This window comes from Solanum tuberosum, unplaced genomic scaffold, assembly GCF_000226075.1.
Source record: "Solanum tuberosum cultivar DM 1-3 516 R44 unplaced genomic scaffold, SolTub_3.0 scf00682, whole genome shotgun sequence".
Lineage (NCBI taxonomy): Eukaryota > Viridiplantae > Streptophyta > Magnoliopsida > Solanales > Solanaceae > Solanum > Solanum tuberosum.
The window spans coordinates 109,959-132,775 of record NW_006239635.1 but is presented as its reverse complement, the minus strand read 5'-3'; the positions used below and the strand labels follow the sequence as shown (position 1 = coordinate 132,775).

At 30.6% G+C, this 22,817-nt stretch overlaps 4 protein-coding genes and 3 pseudogenes across 12 annotated transcripts in view; 1 reads left to right on the top strand and 6 right to left on the bottom strand.

The window, feature by feature from the left end:
- LOC102595106 (basic form of pathogenesis-related protein 1-like) overlaps positions 1-344 on the bottom strand; it is a 1,283-nt gene extending 939 nt beyond the window's left edge. Inside the window, exon 1 of the mRNA XM_006367041.2 lies at positions 3-344. Coding sequence (XP_006367103.1) covers positions 3-338 — 336 coding nt within the window. The 5' untranslated portion in view covers positions 339-344. The remainder of the gene's footprint in view (positions 1-2) is intronic.
- A 3,474-nt stretch (positions 345-3,818) lies between these two features.
- LOC102594772 (basic form of pathogenesis-related protein 1-like) lies at positions 3,819-5,421 on the bottom strand (annotated as a pseudogene).
- A 621-nt stretch (positions 5,422-6,042) lies between these two features.
- Positions 6,043-6,750, bottom strand: LOC102591338 (pathogenesis-related leaf protein 6-like). The gene has a single exon (XM_006367032.2). The coding sequence runs from the start codon at positions 6,741-6,743 to the stop codon at positions 6,249-6,251; it is 495 nt and encodes a 164-aa protein (XP_006367094.1). The 5' UTR covers positions 6,744-6,750; the 3' UTR covers positions 6,043-6,248.
- A 1,286-nt stretch (positions 6,751-8,036) lies between these two features.
- Positions 8,037-9,252, bottom strand: LOC102594441 (basic form of pathogenesis-related protein 1-like; annotated as a pseudogene).
- An 877-nt stretch (positions 9,253-10,129) lies between these two features.
- LOC102590997 (basic form of pathogenesis-related protein 1-like) lies at positions 10,130-16,975 on the bottom strand. The gene is made up of 2 exons (XM_006367031.2): positions 16,724-16,975; positions 10,130-10,623 (listed from the first exon to the last, which is right to left on the bottom strand). Exons 1-2 carry the CDS (start codon positions 16,947-16,949, stop codon positions 10,283-10,285), a joined length of 567 nt encoding a protein of 188 aa, XP_006367093.1. The 5' UTR covers positions 16,950-16,975; the 3' UTR covers positions 10,130-10,282.
- Positions 11,004-16,155, top strand: LOC102590763 (ADP-ribosylation factor GTPase-activating protein AGD2-like). 9 transcript variants are annotated; one of them, XR_001472428.1, is made up of 7 exons: positions 11,004-11,194; positions 13,097-13,192; positions 14,032-14,120; positions 14,450-14,571; positions 15,010-15,097; positions 15,404-15,515; positions 15,949-16,155. XR_001472428.1 is itself a non-coding variant. In XM_015305217.1 (7 exons), exons 2-6 carry the CDS (start codon positions 13,188-13,190, stop codon positions 15,452-15,454), a joined length of 399 nt encoding a protein of 132 aa, XP_015160703.1. In that variant the 5' UTR covers positions 11,004-11,194; positions 13,097-13,187; the 3' UTR covers positions 15,455-15,515; positions 15,949-16,155. The 9 variants fall into 9 exon arrangements, 5 of the variants coding, with proteins under 5 accessions (XP_015160703.1, XP_015160706.1, XP_015160705.1 ...); XR_001472427.1 differs by having other exon boundaries at positions 13,980-14,120; XR_368934.2 differs by having other exon boundaries at positions 13,097-13,212.
- A 1,523-nt stretch (positions 16,976-18,498) lies between the features above and the next one.
- Positions 18,499-19,260, bottom strand: LOC102590411 (basic form of pathogenesis-related protein 1-like; annotated as a pseudogene).
- Positions 19,261-22,817: the final 3,557 nt, after the last annotated feature.

Sequence of the window (22,817 nt, the reverse complement as noted above, 5' to 3'; positions counted from 1 at the left end):
GCTTGACAAGTATTCGAATTATAATTGTACCATTGCCTCTCATTGACCCACTGCTGCACGGCACCAGCCGCATTAAGCTGCGGAAATGCGGAGGCTAGGTTTTCGCCGTAAGGACCACCTGAATGCTGCATCCTGCAGTCTCCAGCTCTTTGATTAGCATAATTTTGGGCAAAGGTCGCTAGCCTATTGTCCCATGTCATAGGACCAACACCAACTTGTCTACGAGCTTCATTGTGAGCGTTAAGATAATCTTGGGGAGTATTTTGAGCTTCGGATATGAAGGGAAATATGGCAAAGGTAATGAAACAAACAACTAAACCAATATTGGAATATCCCATTTTGTGTTTTGGTGAGAATTATGGAATAGTTTGGATGGGTTAAATAGGGGAGAAAATTTGAATAGTTTGGATGGGTTACTCTATTTTTTTTATAAAAAAAAAAATTAGCATGAGACTACGTAGGTTTGTGAATTAAAGACAAAGATTAACATGTCACACTATGCAACTATTCGTTTAAATGATAAGAGCCGCCTCAAGTCATTATTGACGTTTTTGTTTGAACATACATTTGTTTTAACTGTATTAAATTGTTACGCTCGCTCTCTATCACAATTTTTCGCACTAATTCATCTGTCACAAAATTTAAAAAACAGAGAAAAAATTAAAACACTTTATAATTATTTGTGTAACGGTAAAAAAATAATAATTCAGGATTAAAGAAATATCTTTAAAATAAGTTCTTTATATTCTTTTAAGTATTATAAAAAAAATATCACATAATTGAGATAAAAAAATTACTAGTATTTATCAATATCTTCTATGGATCGATCAAGTCATCGGTTTTCTTTCGTACGTACTTTTTCGTCGAAAGTAGTTGGAACTTAATATTTCACCTACTCATCGATCTTAATTTTACTCCTATATTGGAAGTTACTCCACATACGTATAAAATGGATAAATAATCCATTGACCAGTATATATATATATATAAACAAAAAAAAGTAATAAAAAAAAAAAATTAACTTTTTCTGGATAAATTTTCATTTTGAAAATAATCTCATGAAAAATAATAGTGCTAAATACATTTTTATACAAAATACCAAAAGAAGAAAAGGTAAAAGGCAGAAGAAGAAAAGAAAAAAATATAGAAAATATATTTTAATTAATAAAGTATAAACAGCTTAAAATTCTAAAGTGTATATTAAAAATATAATTTTTAAAGATATACATAAAAAATATTTATTGTGATATAGTTTATAATATTTCTTAAACTTTTTCTTAATTTCTAGTCTAGATTCTATCAATCCATAATCGTTCTCCTATTGATCAAACTAATTAGTTTCTACTGAAAATAATTAATAGAAATGTTCATGTGGTAAAAAATAATAGTTTCAAAATATTTATTTGGAAAAAAAAGTATTATAATTCATACTTATTTTGGAAAAAAATAATAATTACAAAATATCTGACAGGAATATATGTTGTATTACCTTAATAGTATGAAGTATAACAATGCAATTAAACTCTTCTTACAATTATATACCTTCTGAGTTCTGAGTATACAATTTACATAAATAATTGTATACCCCAAAAGTATATGACGTACAAATTTCTGCTACATTTTATTTTAAAGAAAATAACTCCTTAAAAGCTTCAGAAATGTTATATCGTGTCAATATATATGAACGCTTAGGCATATAAATTTCAAATGAGCGAATTAAAAACTTGATCTTAATAAAAATAATTAGTAAGGGCGTTGACTAATGTAATTGCCTCGAGTATTATCGCTGCATATAACAAGTTGAAATACACAGTAATAAAAAACGTTTAAAAATTGTGTCTAAGTCAACAAAATGAAACTCAAGGATTACTATATATATTAATGTAATTTTACATGTCATTTACCATTTTGCAGATAATTATCATTCATACTTGTTATAAACAAAGTTACTTATAGTTAACTACTTAATATTTAATTAATACTGAGTCAATTAATTTTTTGGGTATCATAAACCCAGCAATCACGTATTGTTTTAGTTTAGCTCTTTAGATAAATAAATCTGAATTGGCCTATACTCGATTAACTACAAGTACAAACCATCCATGTATTTTATATACATCTTGTCTGTTTTTATATAGATATAATTAATTGTGTAATGTGTTATCCACTAGCAAATTAGTTAATAGTTTTCCTTTGTTTCTTTTTTCATATTATCCCATAACATTAATTACAATGTCAAACAAATAGACATATACATCCATGATGTCAATAATAATCTTGTCACGGAAAAATTGGATTATAACACAATAATTCCTTACTATATCATTATAGAAGTACAAATGGTAAAGATGAAAGAAATAATTTTTGCTGAGAAATTATATTGTATATACACGTAAAAAATAATAATTATGTCTATGTTATACAACTTATTGTTGAACGGACCTCCTTTATAATAGTAGAACTTTTAACAAATCCCTTTGTTTGAATTTTTAACTCCATCACTGCTTTATCAACTAGCTAGACAAATAAAACTCTACACACAAGGGCGCAAAGTTAAGTAGGGATTTGGATGAATTCAATAGCTTTTTCGTAGATTATGTATTTATTTTAGAAAATTAAATAAATATTTATATGTATATTAACTTGTGAACCTCTTAACAAAATTGAATGATGACTTAGTGGTAAGGGATAAATATTTATCGATTGCCGTGGAAATGTTTTCCATGACATTTGAACCTCAATTTTCTTGCAGATTTTAATGCTTGCAATTTCTATAACCTTCTCTATTTCCTGATACTCATGATAGGAAATTTTATCTCTATATATAAAGGAAGAAAATTTAGAAATCCCAAACTCTTAATCTTAGCTTCACCTCTGTCTACACATGGCACAAGTTGTTGTATAGTGGGGAGTATTTTACATGTTACATTTTTGAAAAAATTGTCTTAAAATAGTTTCTTAATTCTATCCATTTTAGTTGTAGTGGTTAGTAAAATAATTTTGTCAAAAATAGTTGTTATTTTAATAATTTAAGATATAATTAATTGTTAGTTTTCACTTTAACCTTTACTTAATAAATATGGTGAGAGATTAATATGGTAAAAAAAGTGTGGTATCAAATTGATCGGATCAAGAATAAATAAGGTTAATTTATATAATCAATTTAATTAGCTTTTTAGTTAATGTTTCTTAAGAGTGTGCAAAAGATACACAACAAATAAAATGGATCAGGGAGAGTACTTTTCATTTTATAAAATTAAGATGAAATTACTTAATTTTATCCCATGTTACCCCTTATAGTACATGTTCTTGAAAGTAACCAATATTGATACATATTGATATCATAAAAATTATAAATTTGAAGATATATCAAACAAGTGATTATTGTTCAATATCAATAAAATTAGCTCATTTTAAAAATAAAATAAAATAGGGTGTATACTCACTGAAGAGAGATAGAGGTAATTAATTAGTAAAAAAAAAGATTAAAAAAACTTGATTTTCTTGAGAAACGTTCAAAAGGGAATTATGTGGCAATTAATTATGTCTCTATAAGTATAGTTTATAACACAGTTTACTCATCAACTATACACATTTTTTTTATTCAATCAAACAAACGTACACGTACACGGTGCACTCAATATAACAACATTCTGTAAAAAAGATTAACAATAAAATTAATTAAAGTAAGAAGCAAATATTTAAACGATCCATATGGATATCAATTTAGATCCATATTTTCATTTAAATTCCAGTTACTGCATGCATAGCATAATACTACTGGATTTATTTTCCTTAATTAATACATGAAATTTAATTTATTCAGTTGGAAGTTCCAATTTGGAATCAAAGTCTGGTTGTTATTCATGATCACCGTAAGGACGTTGACCGTTCCAATTACCTGGTGGATCATAATTGCAAGTTATAAAATACCACCCATTGTTGCATCTAACCCTAGCACAACCAAGACGTACCGAGTTACGCCAGACCACTTGAGTATAGTGTCCACATACTTTACCAGCTTGACAAGTATTTGAATTATAATGGTACCATTGCTTCTCATCGACCCACATCTTCACGGCACCACCCGCGTTGAGTGCGGGGAAAGCCGCAGCTAGGTTTTCGCCGTAGGGCCCACTTGAATGTTGCATCCTGCAGTCCCCCATTCTTTGATTAGCATAATTTTGGGCATAGACAGCTAGCCTGTTGTCCCATGTCATAGGGCCGACACCAACTTGTCTACGAGCTGCATTATGAGTGTTAAGATAATCTTGGGGAGAATTTTGAGCTTGGGATATAGAGGGAAATATAGCAAAGGTAATGAAACAAAAAGCATATGAGTTTATTGGGTGAAGTAATAAGAGTTGTGAATGAGTGGTAAGTAATTTTTCATCATTAACTTGAGTTTTGAGTTAGAACTTTATTGGGTCCGAAGTTAAATTTATTACGAACCTAGTATTATTAATCCTAAAATAAAACTTTTAATTCGTATTTAATCAAACACCAATATAAATATCAAAAACTAAAATATGGGGGAAAATATAAGATTTAGGTTGTGAAAGTAAAAGAATGACATGACACATTATGCAACTATTTGATTTTAGGTGCTTAGAGGTACCACTAGTCATTTGGTTAATTGTTTCAACAACAGTATTAAATTAGTACACTTTTCTGTTTTATTAGTAAAAAAATAATTTTCACAAAAGTCATACACGTTAGCTATTTTTTTATTTTAATTTATTTGTCTGATTTTAATTTGATGCAATGTTTAATAAGTAAAAGAGACTAATTACTGAATTTTGTAGTCCTGTTAAAGATACATAAAATGTATCAAAATGTCATTTGATCTTCTGGTCTCAAAGCCTATTTGACATACTGCTAAAAATTGTTTGTTTTTAGAAGCACTTTTTTTAAATAAAAAAAACATTTCAGAACAGTAGTTTTGAAAAAAATAATAATTAATGTTTGGCCTAATTCATTTGAAAAAATGTTTTTAATAAATAAATTGTATCTGAATAGTCTTTTTTAGAAAGTATTTTTGAGAGTCAAATTATGAAAAAAAGATAAATATAATATATTTTAAAACAAATTAAAAAAGAAGTAAAACAGACAAATTGAAACAGACCGAGGGTGGAGATGTATGTTATAGTTGAAACATGGAAACAGAAAAATGACAGCGAACCAACTAGGAGTTATTTTAATTTCTATATATGAACTTGACTTCAATTTTGTGGCCCTTTCTCTGGATTATGCTAACCTGAGATGCTATATTGACCTGCCTTTTAAATTAAGGATTAAAAATATTTCTAGAAATAACTGTTTGATCTTTTAAATTAAATATATTATGAATATGATATTACTTTTCACCATGAATAATACCACTATTTTTTACCATGAATACAGAATACTACCACTAGCCATTTTGTTTAAACACTAATCTAAAGTTAAGCCTCATAAAGCAAGTGATGTTGCAACTACATTTTTTTCTCTTCATAAATGTAAAAGCCGCCTTTTAAGTTATGGGAAACTTATGCATATATCCAACTTAACAGTTTAATCCTTTTTTTTTTTATAATTATTTTGTACAATAATTTGTTCAACAAATTATTAATAAACACATGGTCAGAAGCACGATAATATAAATACATAAATTAAGAACATAAATATTATATATAATATAAAAAGATACTAGATAAATGGTTGAAAATGGCAAGTGTAAAATAGATATTGCATAGGATAAAGGGTTTTGGGGGTGTGTTGATTTTTAAAACAAATTGGAGTGTGAAAATGATTTTCCATTTTTTTAAAATCTGCTTTACGTCATATATTAAAGTTCTATAAAGTTTTTGTTTAGGCTATCAGATCTGTCAAAAAATATTCACATAGTTCTTTTTTAAAATATGAGATTATAATCTTAAAAATTATATTATTCATTATAAATTTAAAAATAACATAATTCTATAAAAATTTCTTACATTAATTACTATATATATATAATCTAAAATCAAAAATATTTTTTTATTCAACTGGTCATCCTTTAACGGAATGACCAAATATGTCATACATAAAACAATGAACTCAAACAACATGTACAAGAAAATAATTCTTGTAATTTATTGGTACAAAACAAAGCTAAAATGCAACGCAGGTATATATAGAGATCATAAAGACCTCTATAAAATGCGTAGCTTATTGTTCATATACTAATTTTCTTATTTGATTATAAAACTTGATGTTAGTCAATATAATTAGTACGGGCGTTGACCAATGTAATTGCCTGGAGGATTATAGTTGCATGTAACAAACCACCAGCCGTTGGTACACTGAACTCGAGCACAACCAAGTTGAATCGAGTTTTTCCAGACTACTTGAGTATAATGTCGACATTCTTTTCCACCAGTGCAACTATTACTATTATAATCATAGTACGGTTTTTCGCCCACCCACAAGTTAACAGCAGCAGTGCCGGTCATGAAAGAACCACTTCCCTTAGCAATATTTTCGCCGTAAGGACCATTAGAGTGGACAAGATTGCAATCACTAATTCTTTGATTCGCATAAGTTTGTGCATAATTTTCAAGAGTTGTGTTCCATGTTATTGCACTAACACCAGTTACTTGAGATCGAGCTGAATTATGAGTGTTGAGATAGTCTGTTTGGGAATTTTGGGCATCACAATAAGGTAAAACAAAGGCAAAAATAATGAAACAAATTACAACATTAGAAGCTTTGAATAATGCCATTTTTAATTTGAAGAGGTGATGAGAAGGAATTGGATATGTTGGATATTTATAGGTGCAAAATGTGAGTATTTTGCTTCGTGAAATTAGGAATTTTGCATGTGCAAAGTGAAAAGAAGTAGAGCATTTTAAAGCAACTTTTATACATCTCCCTTGTAAATGCATTAACCTTAAGATATTCGTATAGTACTGGTAGATATTTATTTTGTATAATTTACATAAATTTCATAGTGGTAAGAGCTTATTACATTATTTTTCTATCCTTTTTCAAATTACAAAAATTCCTTAAAATTTATGAATTTCGGATACATCACTCGATTTTGGGATACATTAGTAGACTTTCAGATGCATAGGCGAGGGATGTATCCGAGAGGGGAGAGATGTATCAGAGAGGGGATAGGACATCCGGATACATAGGGGAGGAATGTATCCTCTCCGGATACATATATAGGAGAGGGACATCTGAGAGGGGAGGAATGTATAGAGAGGGGAAGGATGTATCCGAGAGAGATAAGGATGTATTAGCGAGAGGAAATTAGTGATGTATCCGAGAGGGGATTTTTGAATTTTTTTAAATGGTAGAGAATTTTAGAGATTATGATAAAATAACATGTGTATTTGGATAATTTGTTCTTATTTAAATAAGGATTTAAATTATATGTACACACAAATGTAAAAGATTTAAATACTATTCGTATAATTTTACATGTTGTAATAGGTAATATACCATGTTTTGCAGGTTATCGATCAGCTTATACTTTATACTCACTATTAAAAAAATGCTTATTCACTACATCAAAAATGATCTTTAGAGACATTTAATTAGCGGTAATAGCTTAAATACGTACTGCTAAACATGTCACTACAAAAAAACCCCAAATTACCAACAAATTTTACTAACAACTTAAGTTGGTTAGTATTCTACTAACAAATTACCAACAGATTTCTAACTGAATTATATTTTAAAACTTAACAACGAAATTCTAACAGATTACCAACCAAAATCTTACTAACTAAGTATTTTAGTTGGTAAATAGTAAATACGGCGGGAAAAAATGGCGCCAAATTTTAGCAACATTCTATCAATGGATTACCAACTGAAATATTACTATCGCACACCTTTTTGTTGGTAATATTACCAACGAAGTATATATCGATTGGTAAATATGACAAAAAATTGTTTATATAATTTATTACCAATGAATTACTAACCAAATATTTACCAACGGCAAGATTGTGTTACTAAATTTACCACCCAAATATAAATGTGTTGGTAAATTAGTAACGAAATGTAATTTATTCAGTTGGAAGTTCCAATTTGGAATCAAAGTCTGGTTGTTATTCATGATCACCGTAAGGACGTTGACCGTTCCAATTACCTGGTGGATCATAATTGCAAGTTATAAAATACCACCCATTGTTGCATCTAACCCTAGCACAACCAAGACGTACTGAATTACGCCATACTACTTGAGTATAGTGTCCACATACTTTATCAGCTTGACAAGTATTTGAATTATAATGGTACCATTGCTTCTCATCGACCCACATCTTCACGGCACCACCCGCGTTGAGTGCGGGGAAAGCCGCGGCTAGGTTTTCGCCGTAGGGCCCACTTGAATGTTGCATCCTGCAGTCCCCCATTCTTTGATTAGCATAATTTTGGGCATAGGCAGCTAGCCTGTTGTCCCATGTCATAGGGCCGACACCAACTTGTCTACGAGCTGCATTATGAGCGTTAAGATAATCTTAGGGAGAATTTTCAGCTTCGGATATAGAGGGAAGTAGGTTTTTAGTAGCAATTAATATCTTTGTAAGTATTCCTAAAGCCTATAGCGACATTGGATCTAATGAGTAATGACAATTAACTAATTAATGCCGGTAAAAGTTTTAGCACTTTTTATTAATGTGTATATTTATTGCCGCTGAAAGTTGTTTTATTGTAGTGATCATTGACTAATTTCTAATAACTTGATCGTAATTATTAAGTTGTCATTAATGTATACTAGGAAGTTAAACTCATAAATAAATGGAATATAATGCAACTAGATAATTACTTGGGTTATATATATAACACCTTTACCAAAAGAAGCAATCACGTATTGCTTAAATTTAGACAAATGAATTTGAATTGGCGTTAATTACTCGATTAACTACAACGTTCGATGTATCATACATCTTGTCTGTTTTTATATATAGTTATACATACAACTGTGTTATATATTATCCACCACTAGCAAATTGATTAATAGTTTTATTTTGTTTCTTTTTTAATATTATCCCATTATATTTAAAATTTCAAAGATAATTTCAGACGTTAGTTACATTGACAATTTCAATAACTTTAGTACTCAAATTAAGAGGATATGTGGACCCTTTGCCATAAAATAATTTACTGCATTATATAAAACTTGCTGAATTCCCTTTATGAAAAACAAATTTTTTGGCAAACTCCCTTGTTAGAATAACGCTTATCGGGAGGTGTATCCAGAATTTCAGAAGGACGATGCATTATTACAAAAATATGTTTCTAAGATATAAATTTGATTGATTTGACCTTTACATTCTTAACATTGAACCGTTAAATTTTAAAATTTATAAATTCAACATAAATAATACTACTAGTTTTAAATTTTAATATACACATTTGATTTAATTATATAAAAATTTGACTGTGGTAATTTTTTTAGGAATTTTCAATGTTACACACTTGAAAATTTTGAAAGATTAAAGAAAACAAACAAAAGAAAAATTGATTGAAACGCCAAAAGTGTTACCGATAACCACTTGGAGGGGTGTTACTAACAAAAATAAGATAGAAATAAGATTTAAATTTCTATCTTTACTTAGAGAGGTGCACCCAATCATCATCGTATTATTATATGCTACTTTTAACGTGGGTTCACACCTTTATATTTAAATATTTTTTTAAAAATATAATACTACTATATATAATCTAGAGAGGAGAGAATGGATTCACGTGAACCCACGAAACCCCCTCTAGATACGCTTTTGTTATCAACTAGTCGAAATAACACTCTTCGAGGACGTTTGGTATGAATATGAGATAAACAAAATTATCACATGAATGAAAATACCCCATGGGAATAGTTATTCCATCATATTATATGAGATAACTTATTTTATCATTATATCATTACATTTTATTTTGTACTTATATCTTGCACACAAGTTAAGGTATGTAAACTTATCCACAAAGTTCAGCTTGTCAAGTTTTAGTTGTATGTTGTAACTTGCCTAAAATGCTAATTAATTTTATAAAATAAAGTAAAAAAATCAGTAAATAATTAAACTTGTGTAAGTATAGACTATAGTAGTAATTATCTTAATTAAGCAAAGTACAATATAACTCTTTGAGTCTAGAATTATAGTTACTCATCAACTTTACACATTTTATTCATTCAGTTAAACAGGTGCACACGGAACACCAAATTGTAAAACAAGAAGAAGAGTAAAAATAAACCAAGAAGCAATTATTTAAACGATCGATCCATATTTCCCATAAACTCCAGTTAATTAATTTATTCATGATCAGTTGGAAGTTCCAACTTGGAATCAAAGTCCGGTTGTTCTTCTAGATCACCGTAAGGACGTTGACCGTTCCAGTTACCTGGTGGATCATAATTGCAAGTTATAAAGTACCACCCGTTGTTGCACCTGACTCTAGCACAACCGAGACGTACTGAGTTACGCCACACTACCTGAGTATAGTGTCCACATACTTTACCAGCTTGACAAGTATTTGAATTATAATTGTACCATTGCTTCTCATCTACCCACATCTTCACAGCACCAGCCGCGTTGAGCTGGGGGAAACCGGCAGCTAGGTTTTCGCCGTAAGGGCCACCAGAGTGTTGCATCACTACAACAGTTTAGGCCTACGGCCACACTAAATCTGAACATTGCTTATAAAGTGTTGCCTAAAATATTTTTGGGGACGCTTTTAAAGCGTAGCCCAAGTTTTTAACTTTTGGCTTCAATAATATTGGCAACACTTGTAAAGTGTACTCTTTAATGGTATAAGCTACACTTTATAAACGTTGTTACAGTATGATATAATTGGCAACAACTATTTACATATATGGCTACACTTTTAAAGTGTTCTATTTCTCTAATTGTAAAAACAACACATTACAAATGTGGCCTTAAAATTTTCACCAAAATATTATATTCCTTCCAACATTTTTAACTCTCCCTCCAATTTTTATTGGGCAAAAAAATAAATTCATAACAAGTTTCCCTAACATTTTCCCTAAATCAATTTTGGCACTAGGTTGGAAAAACAAGTTTTTACATTACTTCTCCAACACTTCAGCGAGGCAGATTTTGACATCTTCTATGTCAACACTACATGAGGTTGGGTTTTGAAGCTGTTACGTTTCTGCTTCAATTTACTCTAGCCAAAATCATTTTCATCACCAACAACATTTCAGGTAGGGTTTTGACATCTTCTCACAAATCTTTAAAAAATTTGAGATTTCTTCTCGTTCTCACTCCACTCTATGGAACAATATGTGTGTGTGAGAGAGAGAGAGTGAGTAATTGTTCTATATACCTATTTTTTTGAAAAATTTGAATGTCGAGTTAAATTTCTTTCGAATTTTTGTATTAGGGAGCTGAAGTTCAATGGAGATCTTGTGGAAATCTTTAGAAAAAATTGAGAGTTGACAATGGAGAAAGCTTCTAGAATTAGGGTTAAAATTACGGCATAAATATAAATAATCGATAAATGGATTGAATAAAATTACTTCAATTTCAGTTCTTGGTATTAGTTCGTGTGTGTTTTAAAAAGTTGGATATTTTATTTAGTTGAAATCTGTAGTTTAGGTGCAAATCTGTTTCAACATCTTCTTTAGACTTTATAAGTTTTCATTAGATTTATAGCTTATGTTTGTTGCTTTAGCATTAACCAGTGACCATGTTACTCAATGGATAAAGTTGTAGCTTTAGCAATAAGAATTGATGTTGCTTAAAGGATTGTTTGTGAATGTGTTTTAATATGAATAATGGTCATGAAAAGTGATGATGCTTTAACAAATTTCATTTTATGTCAAGTGAATCAGACAACAAATTTGTTACTGCTACTCATTAGTTGCACTTTTTGATTCATTACTTATTTAAATTTGTAGTTTAACCTCTCCTTTATGTGAATCTAGAGCTTCATTTTTCGGGCTTTAGCCTTGCCAATCTTTTGGTTTATAAGAAATCTCATGTCATAACTGTATATGTACTTTGGGTGAAAGCTGAACATTACACACGTACAAGGGCAGATAAATCAAGAGTTTTATGTTTTTCTTTTTAGAAACAAGTTCAAGTAATAGTGCAAGTACAAGTAAACCAAACATTCATTTGCCCAAGTTTGTATCCACACATATTTGCCATGTTAATGCATGAGAAGACAAAACTTGTTTGGGATGCTCTTCATGCTAACTCCTCCATGTTTGGAATGCTCTTCATGCAAAAGAATTGTTGCATGACATGTTTAAAACCATAAGGTTCAGATGATATTTTGATGTATTGCATGAATATTTAGTTTAAGATAATAAAATTTGAAAGTCGTTCTTATTTCTTGAACTTTGTGTCCAAACAAACTATGACATGTAAAATGAAACAGAGGGAGTGATGATCTTTCCCCTGTTTCACATACAGAGTTTCTTTATGTTCTTACTGAATTTGCTTTGTTCCTGATTTTGTTTTGCTTCTTTATTTTTAAATTTGATCTTTGGATGGAAGTGATGGATCTGTGCCTTTTAATTTCACTTCAAATATTGGAAATTGGACTAAAGAGCAAGCCAACCCTAATTAATATTTTAAGGCTTGTCATTCATCAATGTTGTTAAGAGATTAGTTGAAGTTGAATGACCTGATATTATTTCTTGTGTTGATATCATCTCATTTGTTGTAATAGATTCAATTCTGGTTATAGTGAGTGAAAAACTCAACAAAATTACGAGCTTCTTGGATAATCATTATTAGAACTGAAAAAAGCATATTTGAATGAACAAATTGACATTTTTATTTTCTTCAGTTCCTGTCATTCTTATTTCTCTCTTTCTCTTCTCTTTCACAATTTCATTTTACCCTATTGTGAGTCTCAAATTTCATCAGCTTCTTCCTCTGTTAAACATTTTTGAACTTGCTTTATATTTCTATCTTGGTGTTTATTTTAGCTCTTTGTGTTGGTGAATTTTTACAGCACTTTATTTGTTTGTAACAATCAATTTTTTGGGTTGCTTCTTCTTTTACTCAAAGTTCGGCACACATATCAATTATTTTCTGATTTTTCTCAGAAAAAGCTGTATAAACTGAGTTAAACATGGCGAATTCTTAAGCAGGTCATACAATAAAGGTGATGTGTGCAGATTAAGAATATGATGCAAACAACATTAATAACAAGACGAGGCAAAGCTACAACAGATTAAAAAGATGAGGTAAAATCTTTTGTAACACAGTAAGATAGAGCTTTTCGAATTGAAGTTTCTTCCACCTCACTGTTTGTTGTATCTGGGAGCCTCTAGTATGTCTTATAACACATTTCATAGGAACTCTTACCACTGTTACTTGTCATTACTGCATATGAATATGTAGTTAACATCTTGATCAAGTTTTTAAGTTGAAGCTTAAGGTGATTACTTGATTTACCAAGCATTGTCTTTGAATGTTGATACAATAATTAATAGGATCAAATTTAATTTCATATGCATCATTACATGGTTTTAAATAATCTATGCTCTGTTTATCTCTTTCATTGTGCGAGACATTAGATATTGTGCCTTAGGAATATGATGATAGAAATTAATAAAGAATGTGAATTGATCATCTGAAATCTTTATAGGTTTCACATTGACAGTGAACTGGCCCTAGCTTACTGTCACAGAACAATACTTATTGAATTATTTTTAACTTTAAAAGGGTATAAATATAGCACCAGACAGCATAATATTCTATTCCTGCACAAACTATGTTATATCTATCTGCATATCCAAATTCCTAATAACTAGCCATTTAATGAACCAACTCGACCAAGACTAGAAACGAAAGAGACGAGTTTAACTAAAATCTATATGCTTCAACTGTGGTGATACTTGCGACCTTAACTAAAATGACATTGTTAGTAGCAACAATACCTATGCTGGTTCTTTGAATGTTCAAGGATCTGTTAATGATGAAAATGCCCTAGCTTCCGTAAGAGTCAATCAACCTGATTCTGTTTCTAAGATTCTCAGAGAAGTTCCTGGAAATGACAAGTGCTATACTTGTGGTGCTTCAGAACCTGATTGGGCTTCTCTAAATCTTGGCATCCTAATTTGTATAGAATGCTCGGGCATTCATTGGAACCTTGGTGTTCATATCTCAAAGGTATATCTTTATCCATGTTGAAATTTCTTTGTTCCACTTGTCTACAAACATCTGCCTTGTTCTTAAAAAAAAGATTAATTCCATTTAGTTCACGGTGTTTATTCAATTTTGTACTGGTCCACATGCATTTATATTTGAGACTATGAGTATTTTCATTACTTTCATGACAATGCACTATTCATTATGGAAGGTTAGTAGCTATTGGATCTTTTTTGGAAATGTATTTTGAAGTATAACTTATTTTCAGTTGATGCCCCTAGAAAGTAACAAAATGAAAGATCTATGGGCCTGTTGAGTTGATTGATATTTGAGATACTTATCACTTGTAGGTAAGGTCCATATTATTAGATGTCAGGGTTTGGGAGCCTACCATCTTGGATCTATTCCGCACATTGGGTAATTCTTATTGTAACTCGGTGTGGGAGGAGCTGCTTCAACTTCCAAGTGACGGGTATGTACCCTTAGTTGATAATATATACAAGAAAGTCATTGTTGCATGGGTATAAATTTCTATAGATCTTGTGTGTTTATTGATATTTGGGCTCAGATTTAATGTGAAAAGTCCTCTCCCAGCCAAGAAAAGATGAACTGTTGAGAGATATCAAAGAACACAAAATTCCAACTTAACAGTTCCCAGGATTATTTCCACGCTTCTATTTATTCTTCAATTGAACTAGTCAATATACAATCTATTTTTCCATTACAATTTGACATTCTACCTGGGTCAGCCTATCTATTTAGTACACATTATCGGATAGAAAATGTTCCCATGTGCCATGATGATATAATATGCATTTAGCTCAAATATTTTTAGAAACTATGTTCTGTTTGTGTTAGCTCATGCATGTTCTGTTGGTGTTAACTCATGTAAAATGATTAATTCATTCAGATTAACAAATGTTGATGCCATTCAATCTGCTTCCAAGCCAAGCCCCAAAGATGCCTTTCATGAAAAGGAGAAGTATATTTTGGCAAAGGTATACTTTTTGCATGTTTTAAGGGCTTTCCTTCTCCATGTTATACATTTTATCCTTTGGGCTAAGCTTGATCATCCATCAACTCGGTCTTCTTGTTTTTCCATGGAATTCTATAAAGAGAATCTCATGATCATTTGTCTGTTGTTTCATGAGTAGTGGAGGTCCAATCGAGAAAAAGTGTGTCTTCCCACTTACTGTGAAAGAACTATTTAAACAATGTGTCTTTCCTTGTTTATAGCAGCATAAATAGTTGACAGGTTGTGACAGTAGAAACTTTGGTTTCTTTTCTCTCTAATTTGATCCCAGGTTGACGAGCAAGTGAATTCTCCATTTGCATTGGGCTTCCATATTGGTTGATCAAAAACCATGGGCTGGTAGTGAATTTGAGTCGCAAGAATGGTCGCGACAAGATCCGAAGGTGCAGTTTTAATGATCTTTTCGATATCCCAGGTTCCATTGATCAAAAAAGCGTACACTTTGATGTTGTTTGGTGTTGAATTTCCTCTTTTTCCATGCTTTGTTTTGTGCGACTGCTATCCTGATTTACCTGTCTGCATTAAACTATCTTGGGATTTTTCTCCTGCTGCCCCTGTTCTTTGGCCTGAAGTGGACTACGAAATTCTAAAAGTTTTTTGGCCGTTAAATTTTGATTTGTAAACTGTAATCTGAAACCAATAATCTGGAACTGTAATATGCAATATGCAATCTGGAATCTGGAACCTGGAACTGTAATCTGCAACAATCTGCAATCTGGAATTCAAAAAATCTGCAGTCTGCAATCTGCAATCTGGAACTTCTTGACTCTTCTATAACTGCTGCAATCTGATTTGTTGTACATTTTAAATGTGTAGGGAAATGGAGGTGATCAAATTTGAAGGGTCGCCACAAGTCAATTTGATCTCATTGAAGTGGATGATGAAGAGTTTTTGAACTATTGTAAAACTTTGAATACACTATGTTTGATTTTGTGAAATATATTCATTGCTAGAATATATTGAACTATTGTAAGACTACTTTTTAAACTATTGTTTACACATATTTAGAATATTGCTTTATAAGTATGTGTATATATGTACAACACAAGACATACTATCTTTTGAAATTTATTGCAAATCTATATATTTTAATTACTTATTAGGTAATTTGATGCTTGAGATTATTTATTGCAAAACAATATTGGTGTTTTTTAATTAGAAATTGTGGCATATAAATATTTTATAGCCAAAATGATATAACCACACTTAAAAGTGTAGCCATAGAACTGTAAATTGTGGTATGCACATGGGCAAGGACTACACTTCAAAGTGTTGTCATGCATTAGATAGAAAAGGCAACACTTTAAAATCGTGGGTAATGAGGAAGAAAGGCCACGTTTGAAAGTGTAGTTGTATGAGATAGAAATGTTGCTATTGGAGGTACTGGAAAGCGTTGCCTTTCTGCCTTTTAGGCTACGCTTTTAAGCGTAGCTGATAAGGCAACACTTGAAAAGTGTTACCTAAACTCTAAGGTTACGGCTCTTTCGGCCACCCTTGGAAAAGTGTGGCTTAAAGTCAAAAAGTGTGGCCTTTTATCAAAGGCCACACTTTTTCATAGTTTAGGCCACACTTTTCTAGGGTGATTGTAGACATAAAATGTTGTAGTGCATCCTACAGTCCCCAGCTCTTTGATTGGCATAATTTTGGGCAAAGGCTGCTAGCCTATTGTCCCATGTCATAGGACTGACACCAACTTGTCTACGAGCTTCATTGTGAGGGTTAAGATAATCTTGGGGAGAGTTTTGAGCTTGTGATGAGTGAAATATTATAGCAAAGCTAAGGAAACAAATGATTAAGGCAATATTGGAGTATCCCATTTTGTGTTTTGGTGAGAATCAAAGAATAGTTTGATGGGTTAATTAAATAGCTAGTCTGAAAATAAAGAATTGAAAGGTTATAGCTTGTTAGCATGCAGACTCTATCGGATTATTTGAAAAACAAATGAAATTAATTAGAGGTTTTGAAAGTCTAAGAATAACATGTCACATCATGCAACTGTATATCATTTAAAAAATGATAAGAGCCGCCTCGAGTCATTACCATAAATTTAACAAAAACAAAAAACTCTATTTGGCCATTTAAATTCTTTTATCATGGATAAAAGAAACTTTTTAAAGATAAGTTATTTCTTTGTTATTCTTTTTAGAATGGTCTAAAAGGTAAAAAGTGTAACTTATTTGATTTAAATTGAATTTATATAAAATAAAATAAAATGATCCCTTATTTCATATGATTAAAGTACAAATTGTAAAGATGAAGGGTAAAGTTGTCGGGCTAGCCCAACCCTATTCAGCCCAGATCTTGTGGGTCAAAAAATTTAATGGGCTGGCCCTTTATTTGAGATGGCCAACCCCACCTAATCCAAGAATTAGGCCGCAGGTGTATGTTCAAATATCAATAAAATCATATAAGACAAGTGATACATATCGTACAAATTATATAAATTTGAAGATATATCAAGCAAGTGATTATTGCTCAAATATCAATAAAATTACCTTCGTCTTATTCCTAAATTGGACGTATGCTCATTGAACAGATATACAATTAAATGAGAAAAAAAAATACTTTTTATTCATTGATTCTTAACAGCTAATTATATGAGATGGGAGGATAAATTATTTGAATTTGGATCCGGCTCTTCTCTATTTTCTCTAAGTTATTGGTTAGATTAATGGGAGCATAAGTTAAAATTAATGGATATTACTTAATTCACTAAACAAAAGACATCAACTTTACATGTTTTATTTATTCAATCAAACATGTGCCTCTGCACCCCCATAAACAAGAATAACAAAAAATATTAATTAGTCCATGCATATAAACTCCAGTTACTTGACTGGAATTATTTTCCTTAATTAATATATGAAAAGCTTAATTTAATTTATTCATGATCAGTTTGAAGTTCCAATATGGAATCAAAGTCTGGTTGCTCGTCTAGATCATGGTATGGTATGGACGTTGATCTTTCAAATTACCTGATGGATTATAAAAGCAAGCTATAAATTAAAATACCAGACCCGGCTCCTCTCCAGTGGTTGATCTCTCCCGTTCCCGCAGTGGGGCCTTAAATTATTTACACGTGTCTCTTGTATAATCTGATGGACAAGATTTATTTTGTTATAAATTTGAAGATATATCAAACACGTGATTATTGTTCAAATATCAATAAAATTAACTCATTCTTATTTAAAAATAAAATAAAATTAAGGGTGTATATTCACTGAAGAGAGATAAAGGTAATTAATTAGTTAAAAAAAAGATTAAAGAAAACTTGATTTTCTTGTGAAACGTTCAAAAGGGAATTATGTGGCAATTAATTATGTCAGTATATAACTATAGTTTATAACACAGTTTACTCATCAACTATACACATTTTATTTATTCAATACACGTACACTTACGGTACACTCAATATAACAACATTCTGTAAAAAAGATTAACAATAAAATTAATTAAAGTAAGAAGCAAATATTTAAACGATCCATATGGATATCAATTTAGATCCATATTTTCATTTAAATTCCAGTTACTGCATGCATAGCATAGTACTACTGGATTTATTTTCCTTAATTAATACATGAAGCTTAATTTATTCAGTTGGAAGTTCCAATTTGGAATCAAAGTCTGGTTGTTATTCATGATCACCGTAAGGACGTTGACCCTTCCAATTACCTGGTGGATCATAATTGCAAGTTATAAAATACCACCCATTGTTGCATCTAACCCTAGCACAACCAAGATGTATCGAGTTACGCCAGACCACTTGAGTATAGTGTCCACATACTTTACCAGCTTGACAAGTATTTGAATTATAATGGTACCATTGCTTCTCATCGACCCACATCTTCACGGCACCACCCACGTTGAGCGCGGGAAAGCCGCAGCTAGGTTTTCGCCGTAGGGCCCACTTGAATGTTGCATCCTGCAGTCCCCCATTCTTGATTAGCATAATTTGGCATAGGCAGCTAGCCTGTTGTCCCATGTCATAGGGCCGACACCAACTTGTCTACGAGCTGCATTATGAGCGTTAAGATAATCTTGGGGAGAATTTTGAACTTGGGATATAAAGGGAAATATAGCAAAGGTAATGAAACAAACAATTAATAAGGTAATATTGGAGTATCCCATTTTTGTGTTTTGGTGAGAATTAAGGAATAGTTTGGGTTGGTTTAAATAGGGAACAAGAGTTGAATAGTTTGCAATTTATGGTAGAAAATTTAATTAAAGAATTGAAAAGTTACTTGTTAGTAGACTCTATTGGGTTATTTGAAAAGCATATGAGATTAATTATTCGGTGAAGCAATAAGAGTCGTTAAGTAATTCTTCATCTTCAACTAGAGTCTTGAGTTAGAATTTTATTGGGTCCTAAGTCAAAATTTACTAGGAAGCTAGTACTATAAATCCTTAAATAAAACTTTTAATTCGTATTTAATCAACTATCAATATAAATATCAAAAACTAAAATATGGGGAAATATAAGATTTAGGTTGTGAAAGTAAAAGAATGACATGCCACATCATGCAACTATTTGTTTTTAAGTGATAACAGGTACCACTAGTCATTTGGTTAATTGTTTCAACAACAGTATTAAATTAGTACACTTTTCTGTTTTATTAGTAAAAAAATAATTTTCACAAAAAGTCATACACGTTAGCTATTTTTTCATTTTAATTTATTTGTCTGATTTTAATTTGATGCAATGTTTAAAAAGTAAAAAAGACTAATTACTGAATTTTGTAGTCCTATTAAAGATACATAAAATGTATCAAAATGTCATTTGATCTTTGGTCTCAAAGCCTATTTGACATAGTGCTAAAAACGGCTTATTTTTAGAAACACTTTTTTTTAAAAAAAAAAAAACATTTCAGAACAATAGTTTTTGAAAAAAAAAACAATTTATGTTTGGCTAATTCATTTGAAAAAATATTTTTTAATAAATAAATTGTGTCTGAATAGTCTTTTTTAGAAAGTACTTTTGAGAGTGAAATTATGAAAAAGGGATAAATATAATACTACATTTTAAAACAAATTAAAAAGAAAAGTTAAACAAACAAATTGAAAGAGAGAGGGAGAAGATGTATGTTATAGTTGAAACATGGAAACAGAAACAAGACAGCGAACCAACAAGGAGTTATTTTAATTTCTATATATGAACTTGACTTTAATTTTGTGGCCCTTTCTCTGGATTATGCTAACATGAGATGCTAATTGACCTGCCTTTTAAATTAAGGATTAAAATTTTTTTTAGAAATAACTGTTTGATCTTTTAAATTAAATATATTATGAATATGATATTACTTTTCACCATGAATAATACCACTATTTTTTACCATGAATACTACCACTAGCCATTTTGTTTAAACACTAATCTAAAGTTAAGCCTCATAAAGTGATGTTGCAACTACTTTTTTTTTCTCTTCAGAAATGTAAAAGCCGCCTTTAAGTTATGGGAAACTTATGCAGATGTATTATACTCCAACTAAACAGCTTAATCCTTTTTTTATTTTTATTTTGTACAATAAACACATGGTCAGAAGCACGATAATATAAATACCTAAATTAAGAACATAAATATTATATATAATATAAAAAGATACTAGATTAATTGTTGAAAGTGGCAAGTGTAAAATAGATATTGCATAGGATAAAGGTTTTTTTTTGGGATGGGGGGGGATTGATTTTTAAAACAAAATTGGAGTGTGAAAATGATTTTCCATTTTTTTAAAATCTGCTTTACGTCATACATTAAAGGGGTATAAAGTTATTGTTTAGGCTATCATATCTGTCAAAAAAAATATTCACATAGTTCTTTTTTAAAATATGAGATTTATAATCGCACAAAATGACGTGTCGACTAATATAACTCCCCAAATCTAACTGGCTTTGACGATATTAGTCTACACGTCATTTTGTGCAGATTTTGTATTAACCATTTTAAAAAATTGGCTATTTTAATTGCATATATAGCAAAAGTTTATCTAGAGAAAACTATAGACCAATAAAAAATGAGAAACATGGGTTTTAGATGCTTGATACAATTATGATAATTAAAAGAAAGAGCTTTTATTAGTTTTATTTGGTATTCAAGAACAATAAATAAAATAGATGACCGCCTTTTGTTTATTGAAATTGCCTTATGGCCTACTTGATTTTAAAAAATAAAATAAAAATAAAAGCCTAGCCAATTCACAAAACCAAAAAAAAAAAAAAATTAGAAAAAGGTTGCAAAGCGCAGATTTCATGCGCCTTACATGGCGGCTGAGCCTTACAAGGCTAAAAGTTGTTTGCGCCTTACAAGTCGCATGGGTATCCGCACCTTGCGAAGAAAATCCTGATTTAGACGGTGTTTAAATTTGTTGTCCTTTTGATTTGATAAATAATTTTGTTGCTCTTTTAGAATTTTCAAAAAAAATTGTTGCCCTTTTGGCTCCGGACTCTTGTACAGAGGCGGACCCACCCCTCTAGGTAGGGGTGCACGTGCACCAGTTAACTTTGGAAAAAAATCATATATATATGTATATCTATCTTGAGAAACTAACAGAAATTAGAATATAATTAACAGTGAACCCATGAAAAGCATAGAAGAGTCATTGTGCTACTGGTACAAGCTAGAAGATCCACCTGCGAGACCTGGGTTTGACTCCAACCAGAATGTTTATTTCACTGTTTTTATTGTAAGTTTCTCTTATAACTCATATTTGAGCTAAGGTAATATTGGTGCATCCAAAGTCTTGAAATATTAGATTCGCCTCTGAGTATAGTGGTGAGTATATCACTATATCCACCCGTTACGCATGCAGTCAACCCATTTTTCTTTCCTTAGTAGTTACTAGAACAAATGTAAGTAAACTTACCCACAAAGTTCAGCTTGTCAAGCTTTAGTTGTAAGTTGTAACTTGCCTAAAATGCTAGTTTTGTAAAATAAAGTCTTTAAAAAAAAGAGTAAATAATCAAACTTCTGTAAGTATAGACTATAATATTTTCTCCGTCCACTTTTAATTGTCATGGTTTCTTTTTTTAGAGTCAAACTATAAGAACTTTGACTAACATTTTATGATATATTTTTTTCATCATATGGATATGCAAAAAACTGCAATTTATAGTATTTTTCGAATAGTTTTTGAATATCTAAATTTTTTGTTTAAATTATCGAATTAATATACTCAAATTTAACTTTGAAAATTAATCAAATTGATTTTTTAAAAATACAACATGAAAATTAAAAACGAACGGAAGGAAGGAGTAGTAATTGTCTTATTTAAGCAAAGTTCAATATAACTCTTTGAGTCTAGAATTATAATTTATAGTTACTCATCAACTTTCCAAATTTTATTTATTCAATTAAACAGGGAGTAATTTCCCTGGATAGTCACCCATGTTTGGGAAATTACCTAAGAATATCACTTATGTTTGTTTTAGGACCACAATATCATCCAACTTTACCTCTTTTCCTCAAAATATACTTGACACAAAAAAAATATTATCTCTCTCCTAATAGGATGCCATGTCACATCATTCCTTTTTTATTATTAACATTTTTTTAATTCCTTTTTTATTATTAACATTTTTGAAAATTCTTTAAAAACATTATATCCTTTGTAGTTTGACAATATGGTTACCTTATTACTCTAATGAATTAAAATATCAACAAAAAGGGAGTCCGAAGCTAAAAGGGTCATTTTTTT

Excerpts from the sequence above, each read along its gene's own strand:
- LOC102591338 (XM_006367032.2), bottom strand. The coding sequence starts at position 6,743 with ATGGCATTATTCAAAGCTTCTAATGTTGTAATTTGTTTCATTATTTTT.
- LOC102590763 (XM_015305217.1), top strand. Across the intron at positions 14,121-14,449 it reads TTGGTGTTCATATCTCAAAG|GTAAGGTCCATATTATTAGA; the intron begins GTATATCTTTAT and ends TATCACTTGTAG. Across the intron at positions 15,098-15,403 it reads AGAAGTATATTTTGGCAAAG|GTTGACGAGCAAGTGAATTC; the intron begins GTATACTTTTTG and ends ATTTGATCCCAG.
- LOC102590997 (XM_006367031.2), bottom strand. The coding sequence starts at position 16,949 with ATGGGATACTCCAATATTGCCTTAATCATTTGTTTCCTTAGCTTTGCT. Across the intron at positions 10,624-16,723 it reads GATGCACTACAACATTTTAT|TGATGCAACACTCTGGTGGC; the intron begins GTCTACAATCAC and ends AAACTGTTGTAG.